Source organism: Lepus europaeus, chromosome 11 (assembly GCF_033115175.1).
Source record: "Lepus europaeus isolate LE1 chromosome 11, mLepTim1.pri, whole genome shotgun sequence".
NCBI classification, from domain to species: domain Eukaryota; kingdom Metazoa; phylum Chordata; class Mammalia; order Lagomorpha; family Leporidae; genus Lepus; species Lepus europaeus.
In genome coordinates this window covers 65,048,744-65,069,081 of record NC_084837.1, presented here as the reverse complement: position 1 = coordinate 65,069,081, position 20,338 = coordinate 65,048,744, and the positions used below count along the sequence as shown (strand labels likewise).

Sequence of the window (20,338 nt, the reverse complement as noted above, 5' to 3'; positions counted from 1 at the left end):
TTCTAACTGCATTTGTTAGATTTTCACAGTTTGTAATTTGTCTCATAATGTTTGTTTTAATATTTACTTATTTTAAAGATTTATTTTATTTATTTGAAAGGCAGAGTGACGGAGCAATAGATAGGGAGAAAGAGATCTTCCTTCCGCTGGTTCATTCCCCAAGTGGCCTAAACCATTGGATCTGGGCTAGGCCAAAGCAGGAGACTAGGGTTACATGGGTGTTAGGGGCCCAAATGCTGGAGCCATCTTCCTCTGCTTTCTTTGGTGCCTTAGCAGGGAGCTGGATCAGAAGTGGAACAGCCAATACAGGATGCTAGCATTGCAGGCAGTGGCTTTAACCTGCTGTACCACAATAGCTGCCCTCCCCCAATTTTAATATTTAAAGTACCCACCTGTAAAGTAGCTCTTAACTACTTTGAATTTGTAAAGTTCCATTACTTTATTCTTTCAAATTAGAAGTCTTAACAGAGGCCAAAAGTAGACTATAAAATACAAACCAATTGAATATCTGATTTGATACGGTACTTAAATGAGTGATGTATTAGGGAATGGTACTCTCACTCTCACTGTTGGGTATCTATTTGAAGTCTTGCTAACTCAGGTAAGAAAGAAGCTAGCAGTAGAGGAAGAGTTAAAGATTAGAATTAGTTTGTTGGCTTAAGACATTATGGAGAATGGTGATTATGGAAATAATAAGAGTATTTGGCAGTTGTTGCTGAGTTCTTATGTGCAGGATATTGCAAACTTTGTTGAGTTTGCTATCAAACAAGGAAACTATTTATTAAAACTATCTGTTGCTGGTAAAAAAGAAAGTCCTGGACTGGACAGCCCATGAGTCAGATCCAGAAATGCATGTTTTGTGGAAGTTTTTAGTTCTTATGTAACTAATTTATTCTGTTTCAATTCTATAGGATTTGATTAAACAATATAATACATTAATAGAAGAAATGCTTCAGGTCCTCATCTATGTTGTGGGTAAGATTAAAACAAAGAAAACGTTTTGAAACAGAACATGGGTTACTCTTTAGAGAGAACCTCAATAGTAATATAATTAATCATTTTACTTCTATTCCACATATAGCATAGAATATTAGTTAGAATTTAATGTGACAGATATGATTAAAACTTAGCCAGATCTTGTATTTTTACTTTTCAATACTTGATTTGTAGTTGTTTGGACTTGTTTAGACATCTGGTATATAATTATCTCAGATACAAATGTAGATTTAAAAGATCTCATTTAGTGTTAAAAACCTTAGATATGTATGAAATTTAAACATAACAGATCTAAGTAAAATATATTTTCACTGTTTCATTTTGTTAAATTACTTGGCTGTTCTTAGTTTTGTGAAGATAACTTAGAGAAAGGGAAAAGAATATTCTTTGCCAAAAGAATATCTCTCAAATTACTATGATATTGACCTTTAGAAATGTGTGTTATAATTCAGATGAAATCAGGTATTCCTTGCAGAAACAGTTACAGATTCTAGTCCACTGAATATAGATATATACTATATCATAATATCTGCTAACTTCATCAGCTGGGCACACTTTATTGCGATCATCTTGTTCTCAACTTCTCTTTCTGGCCTTTGTTATTTATTTTACTATACCAGGCACTTGTTTTAATTCCTAGTGAGGATTTTAGCTATTACCTAAATCTTTAAAAGTGAGTTCATTTTACTTGCTGTTCCATCAGAAATATTTTTGATAGACTACCTGCTAATCTTAGCAGAAAGTGTGGTAAGTCTTTATTGTTATGTGAGACATAGATCTTCCAGGCTGCTAATTCTTTCTGTCCAGAATATTCCAGTAAGAAACTGATGAGAGAAAATGGACAGATTAAAATATGTAAAATATTTTGACATTGGTTATATACTTTATCAAATTTAAAAATAGAGAATTTTTATGTTTGTCTCTGGAAAACTATGAATTTTGAATTTGTACTTTATTTTTGCTATTTTGTTTTTTGTTATCTTGTTATTGCTACTCTTATTTTACTGCTGTTATATATACTCAGATTTATTGGGTTTCTCCTATGTGATTTGATTTTTTTAGTTAATTCTTGGTATATTTGAGTATAAGTTCAGAATTTTTGTTTAAAACAATTATAATCTCTGATTTTATAATGGAATTAGAATTTAAGTCTAGTCTTGGCCTTGCTGTCAGCTATCAAGAGCATTCCACTTATGTTCTTTGGGTTTTAGATTCCTGATTTATTTGTAGATGTAATCGACATGATCCCTAAGGTTCCTTCTAGCACTAAAAATCTAGGGAATACTGTTTCTGGCAAAAAAAAAAAAAAAAAAAAATTCTGTCACAAAATAACTGTACAAATATAAAGATGAGTATGTTGGAAACAAATTCACTTAACGAAGTTATTCTCTGACAGATTTGTATATAATTCATCAAATCTCTCAGATAAGGCATTTCTTTCCTTGTAACCTTATATATATCCTAGGTCTTCATACAGATGTTGTAGTATTAAGAGTCAATGTAAAAGATGCTGTAACTCTTCTTAAGGCAATTAGAGTTAGATGCTGTTGGCATCCAGCTAAGTTCCCATAATTTATTTAGCCATTTCCTGTCTCCATTTGGCAGTTTATTGTGATGAAAAATGGAAAATTGACCATGTGGGCACTTTGACAACACCAGTCATTCCTGATACATATTACTGTTTTGTCATTTAACCCATGAGGACATTTTTAAGTATTTTGTTTTTCAGTTTTCACTTTGTTTCTTAAATAACAAGTAGAGACAAAATTGAGGAAGATCTTGAAAGAAAAGCTATTCAGTGATGGCCACTGCTCATTCAGATGCCATCTGCCTTGTTTTCTGGATTAGGAACACATGCTAATTTAATTGAGGGGCCTGGTTTATAATGTGTGAGTATGTGTATGTATATGTATGTGTATGTGTATATAAGTAAGTTAAGACACAGCCTGGATTCTTCCCCAAGTCACTTCAGTATTCTCCCTGTCTTGGAACAGACTCTTGTTCAGATTTAGGAACATGTCCAAATCATTTTCAGTCTCTTCTTATGGACTTAATGCAGTGTTCTATATACAAGTGTTCCTGGTGGGAAGATGTTTTAATAGAAAGCAGTTAATCAGTTTACTTTTTCTTTTCATTGTTTGTATTAGGTGAGCGTTATGTGCCTGGAGTAGGAAATGTGACTAAAGAAGAGGTCACAATGAGAGAAATTATTCACCTGCTTTGTATTGAACCCATGCCCCACAGTGCCATTGCCAAAAATTTGCCAGAGAATGTAAGTCCAATCTTGTTTTTTTCTCTTCATCTGAAGGTGGGATATTTTTTTCTTGAATTGGAAGCAACTTCAAATTTCAGAAACAATTTGTCTAGCAGAAAACCCTATGTAAGTCAATCACCACTCATCCTCTAGTGATACAAAATTTATTTCTGGGTGAAACTTTGACTTTTTGTTTGCTTAAACTAGTATTTCTCCAGAGAAAAAGGAGGTTTCATGAAATACTGAGACTGTGTGTGTAGTATGTTAATCTGGGACTTGAACCAGCACCCATATGGAATGCTGGCACTGCAGGCGGTGGCTTTACCCACTACACCATGGCACCTGACCCAGTAATAAAATCTTAATGGTTTGGAGCTGACACCTGTTCATGTCCTGGCTGCTCCTCTTCAGATCCAGCTCTTTGCTGTGGCCTGGGAAAGCAGTAGAAGATGGCCCAAGTCCTTGAGCCCCTGCAACCATGTGGGAGACCCAGAAAAAGTTCCTGACTCCTGGTTTCCGATCGGCTCAGCTCTGGCTGTTGAGGCCATTTGGGGAGTGAACCAGCAGATGGAGGATCTCTCTCTCTCTCTGCCTCTCTATAATTCTGCTTTTTGAATAAACAAATAAATCTTTTTTTTTAAAAAAAAAGATGGATTTTATTATTAGCAAAAATGATGAGAGTGGAGACAGCCGGGAATTGTCAGAGTTTTACACAAGTCATATTCCTGGTGAAAGAAAAAGGAGGATTAAATGGAACAATTCTGGACTGTTGAGCATTGGTGCTTTCTTATGTGTCCCTGCATTGTGTCTCTGACTTGCTTATTGTCTGGAAGCTCCTAAGAAGCTTGGCCGTGGTGTGACCAGAGCACAGCAGCTGAGGCACGTGGTTGTTTACTTTCCCAATGGGAAATCTACAAGGTGGATTCTAATGGCCACCACAGATAGTATTTATGTTTTTATATATAGATATTGAAGTGATAGTCCAAAAGGGGTTTGTTTTTGTTTGGAGATTTATTTACTTATTTGGAAGACAGAGTTACAGAGAGAGAGTGCACTTCCATCTGCTGTTCCCTCCTCAGTGGCTGCAGTAGCTAGGGTTGGGCCAGGCTGAAACCAGGAACCTAAAACTTCATCTGGTTTCCCATGTGGGTGGCAAGGGCCCAAGAACTCTGTCCATCTTCCACTACTTTCCCAGGCCCTTTAGCAGGGAGCTGTATCAGAAGTGGGGCAGCTAGGATTCAAACCAGCACTTATATGAGATGCTAGTGTTATAAGGCAGTGGCTTAACCCACTATACCACAACACCATCCCCAGTCCTAAAGGTTTTGCATCTTATATTTTTCCCTTAAGATTTGAATATAAATTAAACAGTGATTTTTAAAATAATTATACTCACCTGTTGCTGTCAAAGTTTTTCAGGAAGATAGAGATAAGCTTTGACTACTGGTTGTTTCTGTTTCTGTTCCCAAATTATTTTTATCTTTTTCCAGTTTCATTATTAATTGGTTCTCAAATTGTAGTCATTTGGCCTATTACCTTTATAATTTTTGCATATCCATCTACCTGTTTTATTATTAATACATTGTTAATGTCAACTTACTTTTTTTCTTAAATATTTCTCAGCATAGCTGTGGAATAGTAGGCTTGATATCCTGGATTATTTTTCCTTAGTGCATATTAAAAACAAGTGAATAATTTTTTAAAACTCTAAAAATTTTATGTGATACCTAAAAAATTTCACATGTGGCTAGTGATATGTATACCACGCTTTGCAAAAAATTAAATAAATAGGCCGGCACCGTGGCTTAACAGGCTAATCCTCCACCTTGCGGCGCCGGCACACCGGGTTCTAGTCCCGGTCGGGATGCCGGATTCTATCCCGGTTGCTCCTCTTCCAGGCCAGCTCTCTGCTATGGCCCAGGAAGGCAGTGGAGGATGGCCCAAGTGCTTGGGCCCTGCACCCGCATGGGAGACCAGGAGAAGCGCCTAGCTCCTGGCTTTGGATCAGCACGATGTGCTGGCCGCAGCAGCCATTGGAGGGTGAACCAATGGCAAAAAGGAAGACCTTTCTCTCTCTCTCTCTCTCTCACTATCCACTCTGCCTTGCATAAATAAATAAATAAATAAAAGTATTAGGACTTTTTGCTGCTTACCTTATCTCTGTTCTTTTAAAAAATAGGTTTAATTTCTTAATTTTTTCCAAGACTGTAAGAATCTATAAGTAGCTTGGCTAGGTCCTTATCCTAATTTTAAATGACCTCATAAAAAAACAGTATTCCATCTTCAAGGAAAAGTTCAGGCCAATCAGAAAAAAACATACTTGAGGATATCTCAAGTATCTCAGCACACATGTTTTTTGTGGTGTATTACTAGTTGGATACCATTTATTGTTAAATTGGTTTGAGGGATTAGCACAGCATGGGTATATGCTTAAATGATGTGGATGATGAGTGTACTACATAAAAAAAAATATTTTGAACTATTCGTAATGCTTTATGTGTGTGTTGGGAGTTATAGATAAATGTGAAAGCAAATTTGAATGGCATTTCTTTCTCTTTTTTTAAAGATTGATTGATTTATTTGAAAGTCAGAGTTACACACAGAGAGAAAGAGGGGCAGAGAGAGAGAGAGAGAGGGGTCTTCCATCCACTGGTTCACTCCCCAGTTGGCCACAATGGCCGGAGCTGTGTCAATCTGAAGCCAGGAGCCAGGAGCTTCCTCCAGGTCTTCCCATGTGGGTGCAGGGACCCAAGGACTTGGGCCATCTTCTATTGCTTTCCCAGGCCATAGCAGAGAGCTGGATGGGAAGTGCAGCAGCCAGGACTTGAACCAAACTAGCGCCCATATGGGATGCCTACACTGTGGGCAGTGGCTTTGCCCACTACATCATAGTGCCAGCCCCAGCATTTCATTTTTAAGCAGTTTTACATAGATCTTTTCTCTTAAACATTGGTCCTTCAAAATACAGCTAATTGATTTTAGATTTAATATTTTTATATTTGAAATCTCTTATTATTGTGTACAAAATATGTCATACATGCAGTTGAAAATGTATTTCAGTTTGCTTTAACAGAAAGTCATTATATGACGGTAAAAATAAAAATATTGCTTCAACAGGAAAATAATGAAACGGGCTTAGAGAACGTCATAAACAAAGTGGCCACATTTAAGTAAGTGCTTAATATTTATGATTATTCTAAGGTAAATTGATCATTGTTCTTATACCCTTGATACTTTGTAGAAACTCTGAATATCTTGCCAGAATTCCCAAGAATAAGAAAGGACTACAGAGTAGAGAGAATTAGAGTGGGATGTGCATAGTTGAATAAATGAGTTTTTTGGGCAAATGAATGAGAAATACCCATTTGTGTCAGTAGATAATTTAGATAGTAAGTCTTTCCAAAGTCTCTTTCCATTAATTCATAGTCATGATTTCTCTTATTCTATAGAATATTTTATTTTGTTTGCCAATTTTAGATTTTTCTCTAGCAGAATTATAGTATTTTACAATCCTTTCATTCTTTGAGACATATAGATTGGAATAAAATTTTAATTGGATTAACTTGATATTTGAATGATTAATACTGGTAGTAAATTTCTACTTGTTATAGTATTTAGTTTATAGATAAATCACTAGTTTCAAATAACTCTTAAAACAGGGTATACCTTGTCTTATCTTCTAATAATGTTGAGTGTAATATTTGACTTAAGAATTGAATAGAAATCAAAAGCTATTTGATGTTTAGAACAAATATGGTGTACTCTTTTTGATCTTGATGCTTTTCTTTATAGTACTGTATAGGGAATTCAACACTGTATTTTCATCTACAACTTGATGGGAATATTATCTTTTCCCACCATTTTAGATTAGACCTTATGCAATGCAATGTGCTTTAGTTGAATAGGCAACCTTTAGGTTTCAGAGGCTATAAAAGAAATCTTAGGAATTTAAATAAGGCATGGGATCAGATCTAGATAGTATAAAATAAACTTCCCCAAATGTGTTTGTATTTCATAATAATAAAATATATATATAACTTAACTATCATCAGAACTTTTTGTTTGCAGTGTTTTTAGTTTTTACTACTGTAATGAAATTTATCATTTCAGTCTGAAAATCTTAGAATTTTAGCTTCTTATTTTGTTTGTATTTTATACTTCAAGAACATTTCTGTATTTTTCCATCTACTTAGGAAACCAGGTGTATCAGGCCATGGAGTTTATGAATTGAAAGATGAATCATTAAAGGACTTCAACATGTACTTTTATCATTACTCTAAAACACAGCATAGCAAGGTAGGAAAAAATAGTCTCTTCAGTGAATTAGCCTAAAATGCTTTATCCTTTCTAATGCCACAGAAAATTTCCTTGTTGTTCTATACTTTCATACGGTTCTTATTAAGGAGCATTGTCATACCCAAGAAATTGAAATCGCATCAATAATACTGTATGCAGGCAATATTCAGATCTTTCTAGTTATATAAAAAATGTCCTTTTTATCTGTCCTTAGGGGAGGAGGATGCATTCATACATCTTGAACTTGTTTAATAATCAAATACATCATTTAGTTGTCATGTTTCTGTAGGTTCTTTAGGATAAACCTTTTACTCTTTTTGTTTTTCGTAACATTGACATTTCTGTAAAGTACAGGCTAATTGTCTTTTGGAATAGCCTCATTCTGCATCTTATTGTATTATCATGATTAGACTCAATTTAAAACATTTTTAGGTAGGAGTACTACCTAGGTGATGTCTATCCCATGAAAGGTGATGTTAAGTTTGATCATGTAGTTAAGATGATATCTGGTTTCATCCTTGTAAAATGAATAATTTACAGTCCTTAGCACAGTACCCTGTATGTAATAGGAAATAGGTAATTTTTTAAAGATTTATTTTATTTATTTGAAAGGCAGAGTTAAAGAGACAGATCATTCATCCACTGGTTAATTCTCAAAATGTTGCAATGGCCAGAGCTAGGCTGATCTGAAGCCAAGAGCTAGAAGCTTCATCCAGATCTCCTATGAAGGTGCAGGGGCCCAAACACTTGAACCATCCTCAGCTCCTTTTCCAGGCGCATTAGCAGAGAGCTGGATTGGAAGTAGAGTAGCTGAGATGCTGTCCTATATGGGATGCTGGCACTGCAGACAGAGGCTTAACTTTCTATGCCACAGCGCCAACCCCAGTAGATAAATTATTTAAGAGTTATTTATTTATTGGAGAAGCAGTGAGAGCAAGCAAGACACAAAACTCCCATTTGCTGGTTCAGTCTCCAGAAACCCACAGTTGCTGTGTCTGAGTCTGGGCCAAAGCTAAGAACCTGAAACTCAATCCAGGGATACCCACATAGATGGCAGGAACCCAATTACTTGAGCCATCAACACTGCTTCTCAAGGTCTCCATTAGCTTGAAGCTGGAAGGAAGCAGGAACTGGAGCCTGGGATTAAACCCAGGCACTGTGATACAGGACAAGATTATGTTCCTAGGCTCAGTGCTCACCCATAGGTAAATATTTCTAAAGAAGGCTATTTGTCAGTTATTTCTCGGTGTTCTTTCCTAGGTAGGCAATTTGGTTTCTAAGACAACGTAGCATTTTAAATATATGCTTCAGTATATAAAGTATCCTTGTAGATGGATGATTCTTTCCTCTCTGCATTTGCTTCAAGATTTCTAAGCAGTATATTTAATGATATGTTATTTTTTAACAGGCTGAACATATGCAGAAGAAAAGGAGAAAACAAGAAAACAAAGATGAAGGTAAAAAGTGAAATTCTGAATTGACTTATTTTGACTATTTTCTTTGGCTTTGTGTCAGCAAAGCATATAGTGTTTTGTTTTTGTTGGATTTTGAGAATAGACAACTAGAAGGAAGTGAACAGAGCTTTTTGCTTTTTGTTCACATATTAAAATATTGCATGTATAATTGGTGATAAAATTTACAATTGATAGCAAATGGGGTTTATTTTGATCAGCTGACAGTAATTTACATTTCCCTTAACATTGATGTTATTAAGCATCAAAAATCATATGTAGTGTATGTAATCTAGTGTTTTTGACATTTGTAATTTAATATGTAGGATAACCCAAATAAAAATGTACCTGTTTTTTTTCCCATCCATTTTCCGCCCACTGTAGCATTGCCACCACCATCACCTCCTGACTTCTGCCCTGCTTTCAGCAAAGTGATTAACCTTCTCAACTGTGATATCATGATGTACATTCTCAGGACCATATTTGAACGGGCAGTAGATCCAGATTCTAACTTGTGGACTGAAGGAATGCTCCAAATGGTATGTCTATGTGAAATATTTTCTCTACATTGAGTCCTAGAGTTCTCGGGGACCTAGAAAAAAATCTTTGGTCTAATTTCAGTTGGAAGCTCATCAAGAGTACCCATACCTGGTACAGATTTCCTTAGTGATACATTCTTCTGTTTTCAGCATCCTTACTCTTGGGAACCATTCATTTTTATTGTTTTTTTTTTAAGTATTTATTTATCTATTTATTTAACTGTTCATTTATTTATCTGTTTATCTATTTATTTATTTAAAAATCAGAGCTAGAGAGAGAGAGATCTTTGGCCACAATGGCCAGGGCTAAGCCAGGCCAAAGCCAGGAGCCAGGAACTTCTTCCTGGTCTCTGATGTAGGTGGCAGGGGCTCAAACACTTGCCATCTTCTACTGCTTTTCCAGGTGCATTAGCAGTAAGCTGGACTGGAAATGGAGCAGCCAGTATTTGAACTGGTGTCTCTATGGGATGTCGGCACAGGTGGTGTCTTTATCCACTGCACTATAGTATCAGCCCCAGAACCACTTATGATTTTAAAAATTCAAAAAAACAGAAAAAAAAACTCACCATGCAAATAATAAACTGGCATATCATTTTTAGATCATGATTTTTCATATTTTATTATATTTATATTTTGTTTTATTATAAAGAATACAGTAAAGATTTGATGGCAGGTCTAGGACTGGATTGTGAATTCTCTAACTTCTACATAGAGCAAATAATAATTTTCTCATTAGGGTACAAATAGAATTATTTCATAGAGTTGTTATGAGAATTAGCTTAGCTTGTGGGAATAGCTGTCTTTTTCTTTACACTGCTATAGATTAATTACTTCATTTTAATACTTTTAGTAATTATCACTGGATATTCATTTAACAATTGCCTAACTAATCTTTTTTCCTTAGATACTGTTGCTCTATACATCTGCTATGTGTGTATCTCATTTTTTGTTATAACTCTAGTAAATATAATACATGCAATATTTAAATGTGAAACAATAGAGATACATTTGAAAGCATGTTAAAATTTTTCTCCCTGTGTCTTAGTGGCCTACATGTGAAATAAGCACTGTTAAAGTTTTGCATGTTCTGGAAATTATCCACATTAGCAGTGGAGGTCTACCCCATTCTTGATGTGTATTCTACTATATGAATATACTGTAATGCATTTAAGTAGTCAATTAATAAACATTCAGGTTGTTGTTAGGTCTTTGCTGTAACATAGAACACTAAAATGAACATCCTTGTACAAATAACAAATAAGTGAATGTATCTCTCTTATTCTATTGCTAGCTCTATACCTTTACATTTTTTATAGATTTGTCAGATTGACCTCCAAAAATGTTATACCAGTTTACTTTCTATTACCACTATGGTGAGAAGTACTATTTTCCAACACCTTTGCCAGTCCTGTATTTTACTAAACTTGAAAAATTTTTCCCCTCTAATAAGTAAAAAATAGGGTGATCTTGTTTCAAATCACTTTTCTTTACTTGAAGATGAGCATTTTTTTCCTATGTATGTTCATCATTTATCTTTCTGTGAACTGCTTATTTATAACCTTTACCCATTTTTACCTATCAAGTTGCCTATTTTCAACCTCCATTTAAAATATATTTACCTGAAGAAGCCCAATCTTAAAAGATTTCTTATTTCCTCCTTTAGGCATTTCATATTTTGGCATTGGGTTTACTAGAAGAGAAGCAGCAACTTCAGAAAGCTCCTGAAGAAGAAGTGGCATTTGACTTTTACCATAAGGCTTCAAGTATGTTTGAGTATCAGTTTCTCACACAGTTCCAGATGGCTACTTATTTATAATTGAAAATTTAGTGCCTACAGAATTTTAATCTGACAATCCTTGAAATGTAGAACAACCTGAAATTTTTTGTTTTTTTCTAACATTTTAGTTTTTAATATTTTCCAAAGTACATATACATGTGTTTTTTTTAAACAAGAACTGTATTTTATTGACTCTAAGATTTAATTTATTTTGAATTAGATCATTATTTGATGTAACCTCTCCCCACAAATACCAAACATGTATAGTACTGCCTCTCAGTTTGGGGAGATGATTTTGCCCTCCAAAGGACATTTGGCAATATCTAGAAACATTTTTGACACAACTGAGAAAAAGCTACTGGTTGAACATTCCTAATCCAAAAATGCAAAATTTGAAATGCTTAAAATCCAAAATTTTTGAGAGCTGACATGACACCACAGGTGGAAAATTTCACACTATGAAATTCTCTCGGCCAGCGCCACCGTAGCTCAATAGGCTAATCCTCCACCTGCGGCGCTGGCACACCGGGTTCTAATCCCGGTCTTGGTGCCGGATTCTGTCCTGGTTGCTCTTCTTCCAGTCCAGCTCTCTGCTATGGCCTGGGAGGGCAGTGGAGGATGGCCCAAGTGCTTGGGCCCTGCACCCCATGGGAGACCAGGAGAAGCACCTGGCTCCTGGCTTCGGATCAGCGCAGTGCACCAGCCACAGCGGCCAATGGGGGGTGAACCAACGGAAAAGGAAGACCTTTCTCTCTGTCTGTCTCTCTCACTGTCCACTCTGCCTGTCAAAAAAAAAAAAAAAAAAAGAAAAGAAATTCTCTTATGTACCAAATTATTAAAAATATTGTATGAAATTATTTCAGGCTTTGGTGTATATGAAACATTAATGAATTTTGTGTATATATTTGGCTCCCATTTCCAAAATGTTCTCAGTATGTCTGTGCAGTTATTCTAAAGCCTGAAATCCAAAATCCCAAGCATTTCTAATAAGGGATATTCAGTCTTTACTGGTCTGTAGTAATTAACAGGCCAGGGGTATTGCTAATTATCTGTTATCTGCAATATACAGCAGATAGCCCAACATGTCAGTAGTGCCAAGGTTGAGAACTCAAGAGGAGGTTGTCATAGGTTGGAAGATACGTCTAGGATATTAAAAGAATATTTGAAGGTATATGAAATATAGTAGTTCAGTTTGCTTGGAGCGAACTTAGGAGTTGTAAAGGAGCATTGGAAAATAATCCTGACACTGTATCTAAATCAGTTTTATCAATTAAGTAATGACTATCAGATTATTTGAAGAAATTAATTTAAAGCAGTGTATGTCTCAGAGCTGGCCTTTGAGACCTCTCTGTCTATGCCTCACATTTGAGAAACTCTGCACTCTAATCACACTATTGATATGTCTATGCTAATTCTGATCTCAGGAAAAACACTGACTCAGCAAACATATGTATCTCATTGATCTTAAAGTCTTTTTTTTTTTTTTTAATTGATTTATTGATTTGAGAAACAGTTACAGAGAGGGGGAGAGACAGAGAGGTCTTCCATCTGCTGGTTCACTCCCCAAGTGGCTACAATGGTGAGACCTGTGCTGATACAAAGCCAGGAGCCAGGAGCTTCTTCTGGGTCTCCCACGTGGGTTCACGGGCCTAAGGACTTGGGCCATCTTCTGCTGCTTTCCCAGCCCATAAGCAGAGAGCTGGATCAGAAGTGGAGCAGCCAGGACTCCAATCGGTGCCCATATGGGGTGCCAGCACTATAGGAGGAGGCTTAACCTACTATGCCACAGCATAGTAGTTCTGTGCCACTTGCTCCACAAAGTCCCCTTCAACAATGCATTCAGTTTAAAACATTCTTTTTGGCCGGCGCCGTGGCTTAACAGGCTAATCCTCCGCCTTGCGGCGCCAGCACACCGGGTTCTAGTCCCGGTTGGGGCGCTGGATTCTATCCCGGTTGCCCCTCTTCCAGGCCAGCTCTCTGCTATGGCCCAGGAAGGCAGTGGAGGATGGCCCAAGTGCTTGGGCCCTGCACCCGCATGGGAGACCAGGAGAAGCACCTGGCTCCTGGCTTCGGATCAGCGTGATGTGCCGGCTGCAGCGGCCATTGGAGGGTGAACCAATGGCAAAAAGGAAGACTTTTCTCTCTGTCTCTCTCTCTCACTATCCACTCTGCCTGTCTAAAAAAAAAAAAAAAAAAAAAAAACCATTCTTTTCTTCTTTTGAACTTATTTAATGTATCATTTGTACAACTCTAACAATGTTTATTTCCATGATTTATTCTTTCTTGGTGTAGGATCTATGACTGGTTCAAACTTGTAACTATCAAAGGAGTTCCCCTCCCCCACTACAGTGTCTTGCACATCATAGGTGATTAGTAATATTGTAGAATGAATAATTGAATAAAATATACATTACTGGGGCCGGCAGTGTGGTGTTGTGTCCAATTGGAGAGTGAACCAGTGGATGGAAGACCTCTCTCTCTCTTCCTCTCCTCTCTCTGTGTAACTCTGACTTTCAAATAAATAAATATATATATATATATATATACACATTATGTATTACTATAATTAAATATAGACTACTCAAATTTTCCCTAGGCCTTTGCAGCCTTTCCTCACAGGGCTCATTTTGTACATCTTTAATCATTTTAGTAGTTTTCCACATTGTCCTGTGTCAGTTTTTTTTTTGTTTTTTTTTTTTAAGATTTATTCTTCTTCCAGGTCTCCCACATGGGTACAGGGGCCCAAGCCCTTGGGACATCTGCTACTGCTTTCCCAGGCCATAGCAGAGAGCTGGATCAGAAGTGGAGCAGCCAGGACTCAACCAGTGCCCATGTGGGATGCCGGCATCGCAGGTGGCGGCTTTACCTGCTACATCACGGCACCTGCCCCAGTAGAACAGAATTCTCTAACCTACATAACCACTACTTTATAAAATACCATTTTATAAATTTCATTACACTTCAGATCATCTCCCCCTAAGGCAGCTAGTGTTTGATCTCAGAACATTCTTATTTTAAGATTTCTTTATTTCTTTGAAAGGCAGAGCTACAGAGAAGGCAAAGGAAAGACAGAGAGAAAAATAGACATCTTCCATCTAGTGGTTCACTCCACAAGTGCCTGCACTAGTCAGGGCTGGGCCAAGCTGAAGCCAGGAGCCAGGAATTTTATTTGGGTCTCCTACATGGGTGACAGGGGCTCCTGTACTTGGGACATCATCTGCTGCCTTCTCAGACACCTTATCAGGGAGCTGAATCAGAAGTGGAACAGCCAGGACTCAAACTGACGCTGTGAAATGGAAGGCCGGCGTTGTAAGCAGCAGCTTAACACCAGCTCCTCAAAATATTTAAAGCACCTTCCATAGACACAGTCCCCAATTCTTCTGAAGAAACAAGGGAAAATGAGGGTATAGATATAGGCAGTAAGAAAATTTCTATTCATTGCCCACAAATCCCAGTTACATTTCTGATGGTCATACTTTTTGCACACATGTATATATGTGTGTGTGTGTGTAGAGGAGAACTAATGTAACAAAAATCTTTAAAAATATGAATATCATATCAAAAGGAATTAAGAAAAAGATCAAAGAATTTTAAGGGGTTCTTTTAAAAGATAATGAAAAACAAAATTGTTAACCTTCTATTGCTACAGAGCCTAATGGCAGAAGAAAAGATTGTAGTCAATATCTTAGGAATATTCAGAGGACTATATTTTAGATTAATTTGCTGGACTTTTGTTTAAGTCTCCCCTTTTTTCTCAGCATGGGTCTTAGGAATCAGTCATTGTTTGATAGTTGCTTTTTGCAAGTCTTTGGCTTTATTTTGGTTGTTAAGTAAGGAAATCCACCTTTATCTCAGTGATTCAAAATCATGATTCTCCAGTGAAATGTTCTAATTTTGGCCTTGCTAGCAGATGGGCTTCCACCTAAAATAAAACTTAACTTCTCACCTACTCATTTTCTGTTTAAATCCTCCTTCATAGTAGAATGAAAGGTTCGGAGTTGAAATCTTCCTTGCAGTTCCTGTGATTACTTATTCCAGATATGAAATCCTTAACTGACCTGCAAGTGCAAGAGCCTTCAATACCCAGTCCTACAGCTGTCAGACTTCTTGCCAGAGCCTGGTGGCTCTCAGTGTCCAACTGTTTGGCTGAGGGCAGCAGATACTCAGTGCCACATGGCCCATTGCCAGTTGCACAGGAGTGATACCACTGTCAGCAACCATGGCAATGCAGCCCAGCTAATATATATTTTTTAATTCCCTATAACAGACCTTTTACTGCATGATTTCCCTCCTGAATGACAGGTGATCTGTCTTGCACTATTTTTAATTTTGAAGAACAGGATTTAGATTAGATTTCTATTAAATGCTACCTGATTCCAGTTATATTGATTACAAAACTAATAGATGAAAAACATTTCCTTTTAAGTTTTTTTTTTGTTTGTTTGTTTGTTTAATTTATTTATTTGAAAGGCAGTTAGAGAGAGGCAGAGGCAGAGAGAGCTAGAGCTGGACCAGTCTGAAGCCAGGAGCTTCCTCCAGGTCTCCTACACAGGTGCAGGGGCCCCAAGACTTGGGCCATCTTCCAGTGCTTTCCCAGGCCATAACAGAGAGCTGGATCAGAAGTGGAGTGGCTGGGACTCAAACCGGTGACCATATGGAATGCCAGCACTGCAGATAGCAGTTTTACCCATTACTCCACAGCGCCGCCGCCCCCTCTGCCCCCCTTTTTTAGTTTATACACTGTGTTTTTTAGATCCATGAAGACATCATAAACCTGTTTTTTTATGGATATATCACATCCCATTTTGATAATTTGGGAAGTTTTTTCTTACTAAGGACAAGGAACTAAGTGGAAGAGAGACGAGACAGATCATTACAGGTTATTTTTGCTTAGCACTGCTGCTAGTGGAAGATATAGGAGAAAGTCAAAGTAATTCAAGTTTTTCTCTTTTAATTTAACCCTTAATAAATATAGTTGTAACTCAGTACTTAATGTACTTGTGATTCTTTTGTTGAAAAATTAATATAGTTAAGGGATTGATCCTCAAAATTCAGTTATCAATGTGAATAATAAGCACTTTAATTTGTACTTCATTATAAAAGTATTTATGTTTATTGTTTGTAATTTTGTGTTTCAAAAAAGGATTGGGGAGTTCATCCATGAATGCTCAGAATATACAAATGCTTTTGGAAAAACTCAAAGGAATTCCCCAGTTAGAAGGCCAGAAGGACATGATAACATGGATACTCCAGGTAAATTAGAACAGTAAACTGATCACATCTTTATTTTAATACAGTCACATGTTGCTTAATGACAGGCATATATTCTGAGAAATGCATTGTTAGGCGATTTTATCATTCTGTTGAATTTTGTAGAGTGGACTTACACAAATCTAGATGATATAGGTCAATCCTTGAACATGTCTGGTAGTGTGATCAAGAAACATTATAAATGTGGGATGTCTGGGACTATTACTGGCATAACATTGCATAATGTCTTATAATAAAATCTTTAAAAATTATTTTATTGTCATAACTCTTTGAACTTTTATGTTACATTTCAGGTTTTTTGTTTGTTTGTTTGTTTTGTTTTTTTAAAGCAGAGACCAAGACATAAAGAGATCTTCCATCATCTGGTTCACTCCTTTCCCAGATGCGTACAACAGCTGGTGGGAGTTAGGAATTCAGTTTGGGTTCCCAGTGTGGGTAGCGGGACCCAAGTACTTGAGCCATCCCTTTCTGCCTCTTAAGGTGCACATTAGCAGGAAGATGTAACAGAAAGCAGAGTGGGACTCTGGTATATGGAAAACAGGAATCTCGTGAAACATCTCAACTGTTGTGTCAAATGCCCACCTCATTTTTTTAAAACAAGATTTATTTTTTATTTATTTGGAAGACAGAGTTAGAGAGGAAGAAACAGCCACAATAGCTTGGGCTGTGCCAGCCAAAGCCAGGAGTCTGGAGCTTCTTCCCAGTCTCCCACATGGATGCAGGGGCCCAAGCACTTGGGCCATCTTGTGCTGCTTTCTTAGGCGCATTAACAGGTAGCTGGATAGGAAGTAGATCAGCCACGTCTCGAACCAGCTCCCATAAGCGATGCCAGCATTGCAGGCAGCAGGTTAACCTGCTTTGCCAGTGCCAGTCCCTTAATTTTTTCTAATGAGTAGTAAGAATATACTCTAAAATGCTAAAAAAGATTATAGTACAATAAGTACCTAAAACATTAATATAGTGGCTGGCCCTGTGGCACAGTGGGTTCAAGCCCTAGCCTGCAGTGCCAGCATCACATATGGGAGCCGGTTAGAGTTCCGGCTGCTCTATTTCCAGTCCAGCTCCCTGCTAATGTGCCTGGGAAAGCAGCAGAGGATAACCCAAATCATTGGGCCCCTGCACCTGCATGGGAGACCCGGGAGAAGCTCCTGGCTCCTGTCTTCAGATCAGTTCAGATTGGCTCAGCTCTGGCTGTTGCGACCATTTGGGGAATGAGCCAGTGGATGGAAGACCTCTCTTCTCTCTTTGTACCTCTCTCTGTAATTCTGTCTTTGAAATAAATAAATCTTTAAAAAAATATAGTTGTTACTTACCAAGTATTATGTATTACACATAGTCATACACGCTGTCCATTTGTATAATGTGCATAATGTTGAAATAATTTAAGTCAAAGACCTCTGGAGAAATAATGACCAAATCAAATTAGTGATTTTTTTATGATCCTTTGAGTCTAACCAAATCTTTTAACATTTCATTTGTTTTTCACAGATGTTTGACACAGTAAAGCGATTAAGAGAAAAATCTTGCTTAATTGTAGCAACTACATCAGGATTGGAATCCATTAAGAATGATGAGGTAATAACAGTGTAATGATAGTGATATTCATCTCTGACTTTGAACTTCACTGCTTTAAGGAAGAGCTTCTTTTTGTTAGGAGGAGCCTATTTATTCTAAATTCTGTACTAGTGATTAATGATACTTGACAGATAGCTATTGGGTTACAATGTATGCACTTTACAAAGGCAGAGGAAATTGATGTGTAGTGGAGCTCTATTAGAAATACCACATTTTATTGCTTCTTGACCTTTTGGCCAAGATCAAATATAGAAATACCATATTTTATTTTTAATATATTTTAATGTCTGAAATTGGGATATGTCTCACCATTGGTGGCTTATTGTAGTTTGGCCAATATATACTTTTTGTTAGAGGAATATAAATAATTCTTTTTTTTGAAGATTTTTATTTATTTATTTGACAGGTAGAGTTACAGACAGTGAGAGAGAGAGAGAGAGAAAGGTCTTCCTTCCGTTGGTTCACCCCCCAAGTTGCTGCTATGGCTGGCGCTCTGCGCCGATCCAAAGCCAGGAGCCAGGTGCTTCTTCCTCGTATCCCACTCGGGTGCAGGGCCCAAGCACTTGGGCCATCCTCCACTGCCTTCCCAGGCCACAGCAGAGAGCTGGACTGGAAGAGGGACAGCCGGGACTAGAACCCGGTGCCCATATGGGATGCTGGCGCTGCAGGCGGAGGATTAGCCAAGTGAGCCACGGCACCGGGCCCAATTACTCATTTTTGATTCAATAAAATGTAATAATATTTGGGTTATTTCCATATGTAGTGAATCAGCTTTTGATAATCTGGTATTTAATTATTAGACTATTGCTTATAATTAAAAATTGTCCTTCCTAAAAGAAAAATACACTGCACTGGCAGAATAGAAAATAAAAAGGCACAAAATAATACCAGTAACATTGTTGATGTTCTCAGTCTTAGCAATATATTTATGAGTCTTAGATGTCATCAAGTTGGTTTAGATTGATTAAATGTCAGTAATTAAGTTATTGGGAAATGATTTTAAAATTTTGTTTAAATGAGCTTTCTTGATATACTTCCATTAAATATAAAAGGCAGTTTATTGGATTTTTATGGTGGTTGGCCTTTTACTTTAAGTAATTGGAATAATCAGAAGAGCAATTAGTTGTATGATGTGATGGAACTTTTAAAGCTAATTTTGAAACATTAAGTTGAATCTAGGCCTTAAGCGATTATCAAGTTTTTCAGAATCTCACTCAGGATTTTTTTATAATTGAACAGTATACAGATAAGCACCCTCAATCTGAAAATTCAAGATTGGAAATTCTCTGGAATCCAAAACTGATAATTAATGCAAATATTCCTAAACCTGAAATCTGAAACACTTCTGGTCCCAACCATTTTGGATAAGGCATACTCAACGTATATGTACATTTTTAGCAATATATCTTACCTACTTTTGTGGTTTCTTAATACCTAGATTACTCATGATAAAGAAAAAGCAGAACGGAAAAGAAAAGCTGAAGCTGCTAGGCTACATCGCCAGAAGATCATGGCTCAGATGTCTGCCTTACAGAAAAACTTCATTGAAACTCATAAACTAATGTATGACAATACATCTGAAATGCACGGCAAAGAGGACTCTACTATGGAGGAAGAGAGGTAAAACAAAGCAAAACCAGAAAATAACTCAGTTTTTAAAGGAAAAATTAAATATTCACTTTAAGTCATTCTTTTCTAAAATGTGTCTTATGATAAGAGAAATTGAACTTTTTTTTTAGCTGGAAAGGTGAAATTATTGAATATAAATTTATATTTATAAAGGGTTCAAGTGTGCAGTTAAGTTTTTTTTTTTTTTTTTTTTTTTTATTTTTGACAGGCAGAGTGGACAGTGAGAGAGAGAGAGAGACAGAGAGAAAGGTCTTCCTTTTGCCGTTGGTTCACCCTCTAATGGCCGCCGCGGTAGCGCGCTGCGGCCGGCGCACCGCGCTGTTCCGATGGCAGGAGCCAGGTGCTTATCCTGGTCTCCCATGGGGTGCAGAGCCCAAACACTTGGGCCATCCTCCACTGCACTCCCTGGCCACAGCAGAGAGCTGGCCTGGAAGAGGGGCAACCGGGACAGAATCGGTGCCCCGACCGGGACTAGAACCCGGTGTGCCGGCGCCGCAAGGCGGAGGATTAGCCTGTTGAGCCACGGCGCCGGCCTGCAGTTAAGTTTTAT

At 37.3% G+C, this 20,338-nt stretch overlaps 1 protein-coding gene across 1 annotated transcript in view; it reads left to right on the top strand.

Moving 5' to 3' along the window:
* Positions 1 to 20,338, top strand: part of UBR1 (ubiquitin protein ligase E3 component n-recognin 1) — a 157,124-nt gene that overhangs the window by 76,199 nt on the left and 60,587 nt on the right. The window contains exons 20-29 of the mRNA XM_062205754.1: positions 912 to 975; positions 3,144 to 3,268; positions 6,368 to 6,420; positions 7,444 to 7,546; positions 8,955 to 9,003; positions 9,382 to 9,536; positions 11,200 to 11,299; positions 16,457 to 16,566; positions 18,073 to 18,159; positions 19,598 to 19,779. Of these exons, the coding sequence (XP_062061738.1) occupies positions 912 to 975; positions 3,144 to 3,268; positions 6,368 to 6,420; positions 7,444 to 7,546; positions 8,955 to 9,003; positions 9,382 to 9,536; positions 11,200 to 11,299; positions 16,457 to 16,566; positions 18,073 to 18,159; positions 19,598 to 19,779 (1,028 nt within the window). The remainder of the gene's footprint in view (positions 1 to 911; positions 976 to 3,143; positions 3,269 to 6,367; positions 6,421 to 7,443; positions 7,547 to 8,954; positions 9,004 to 9,381; positions 9,537 to 11,199; positions 11,300 to 16,456; positions 16,567 to 18,072; positions 18,160 to 19,597; positions 19,780 to 20,338) is intronic.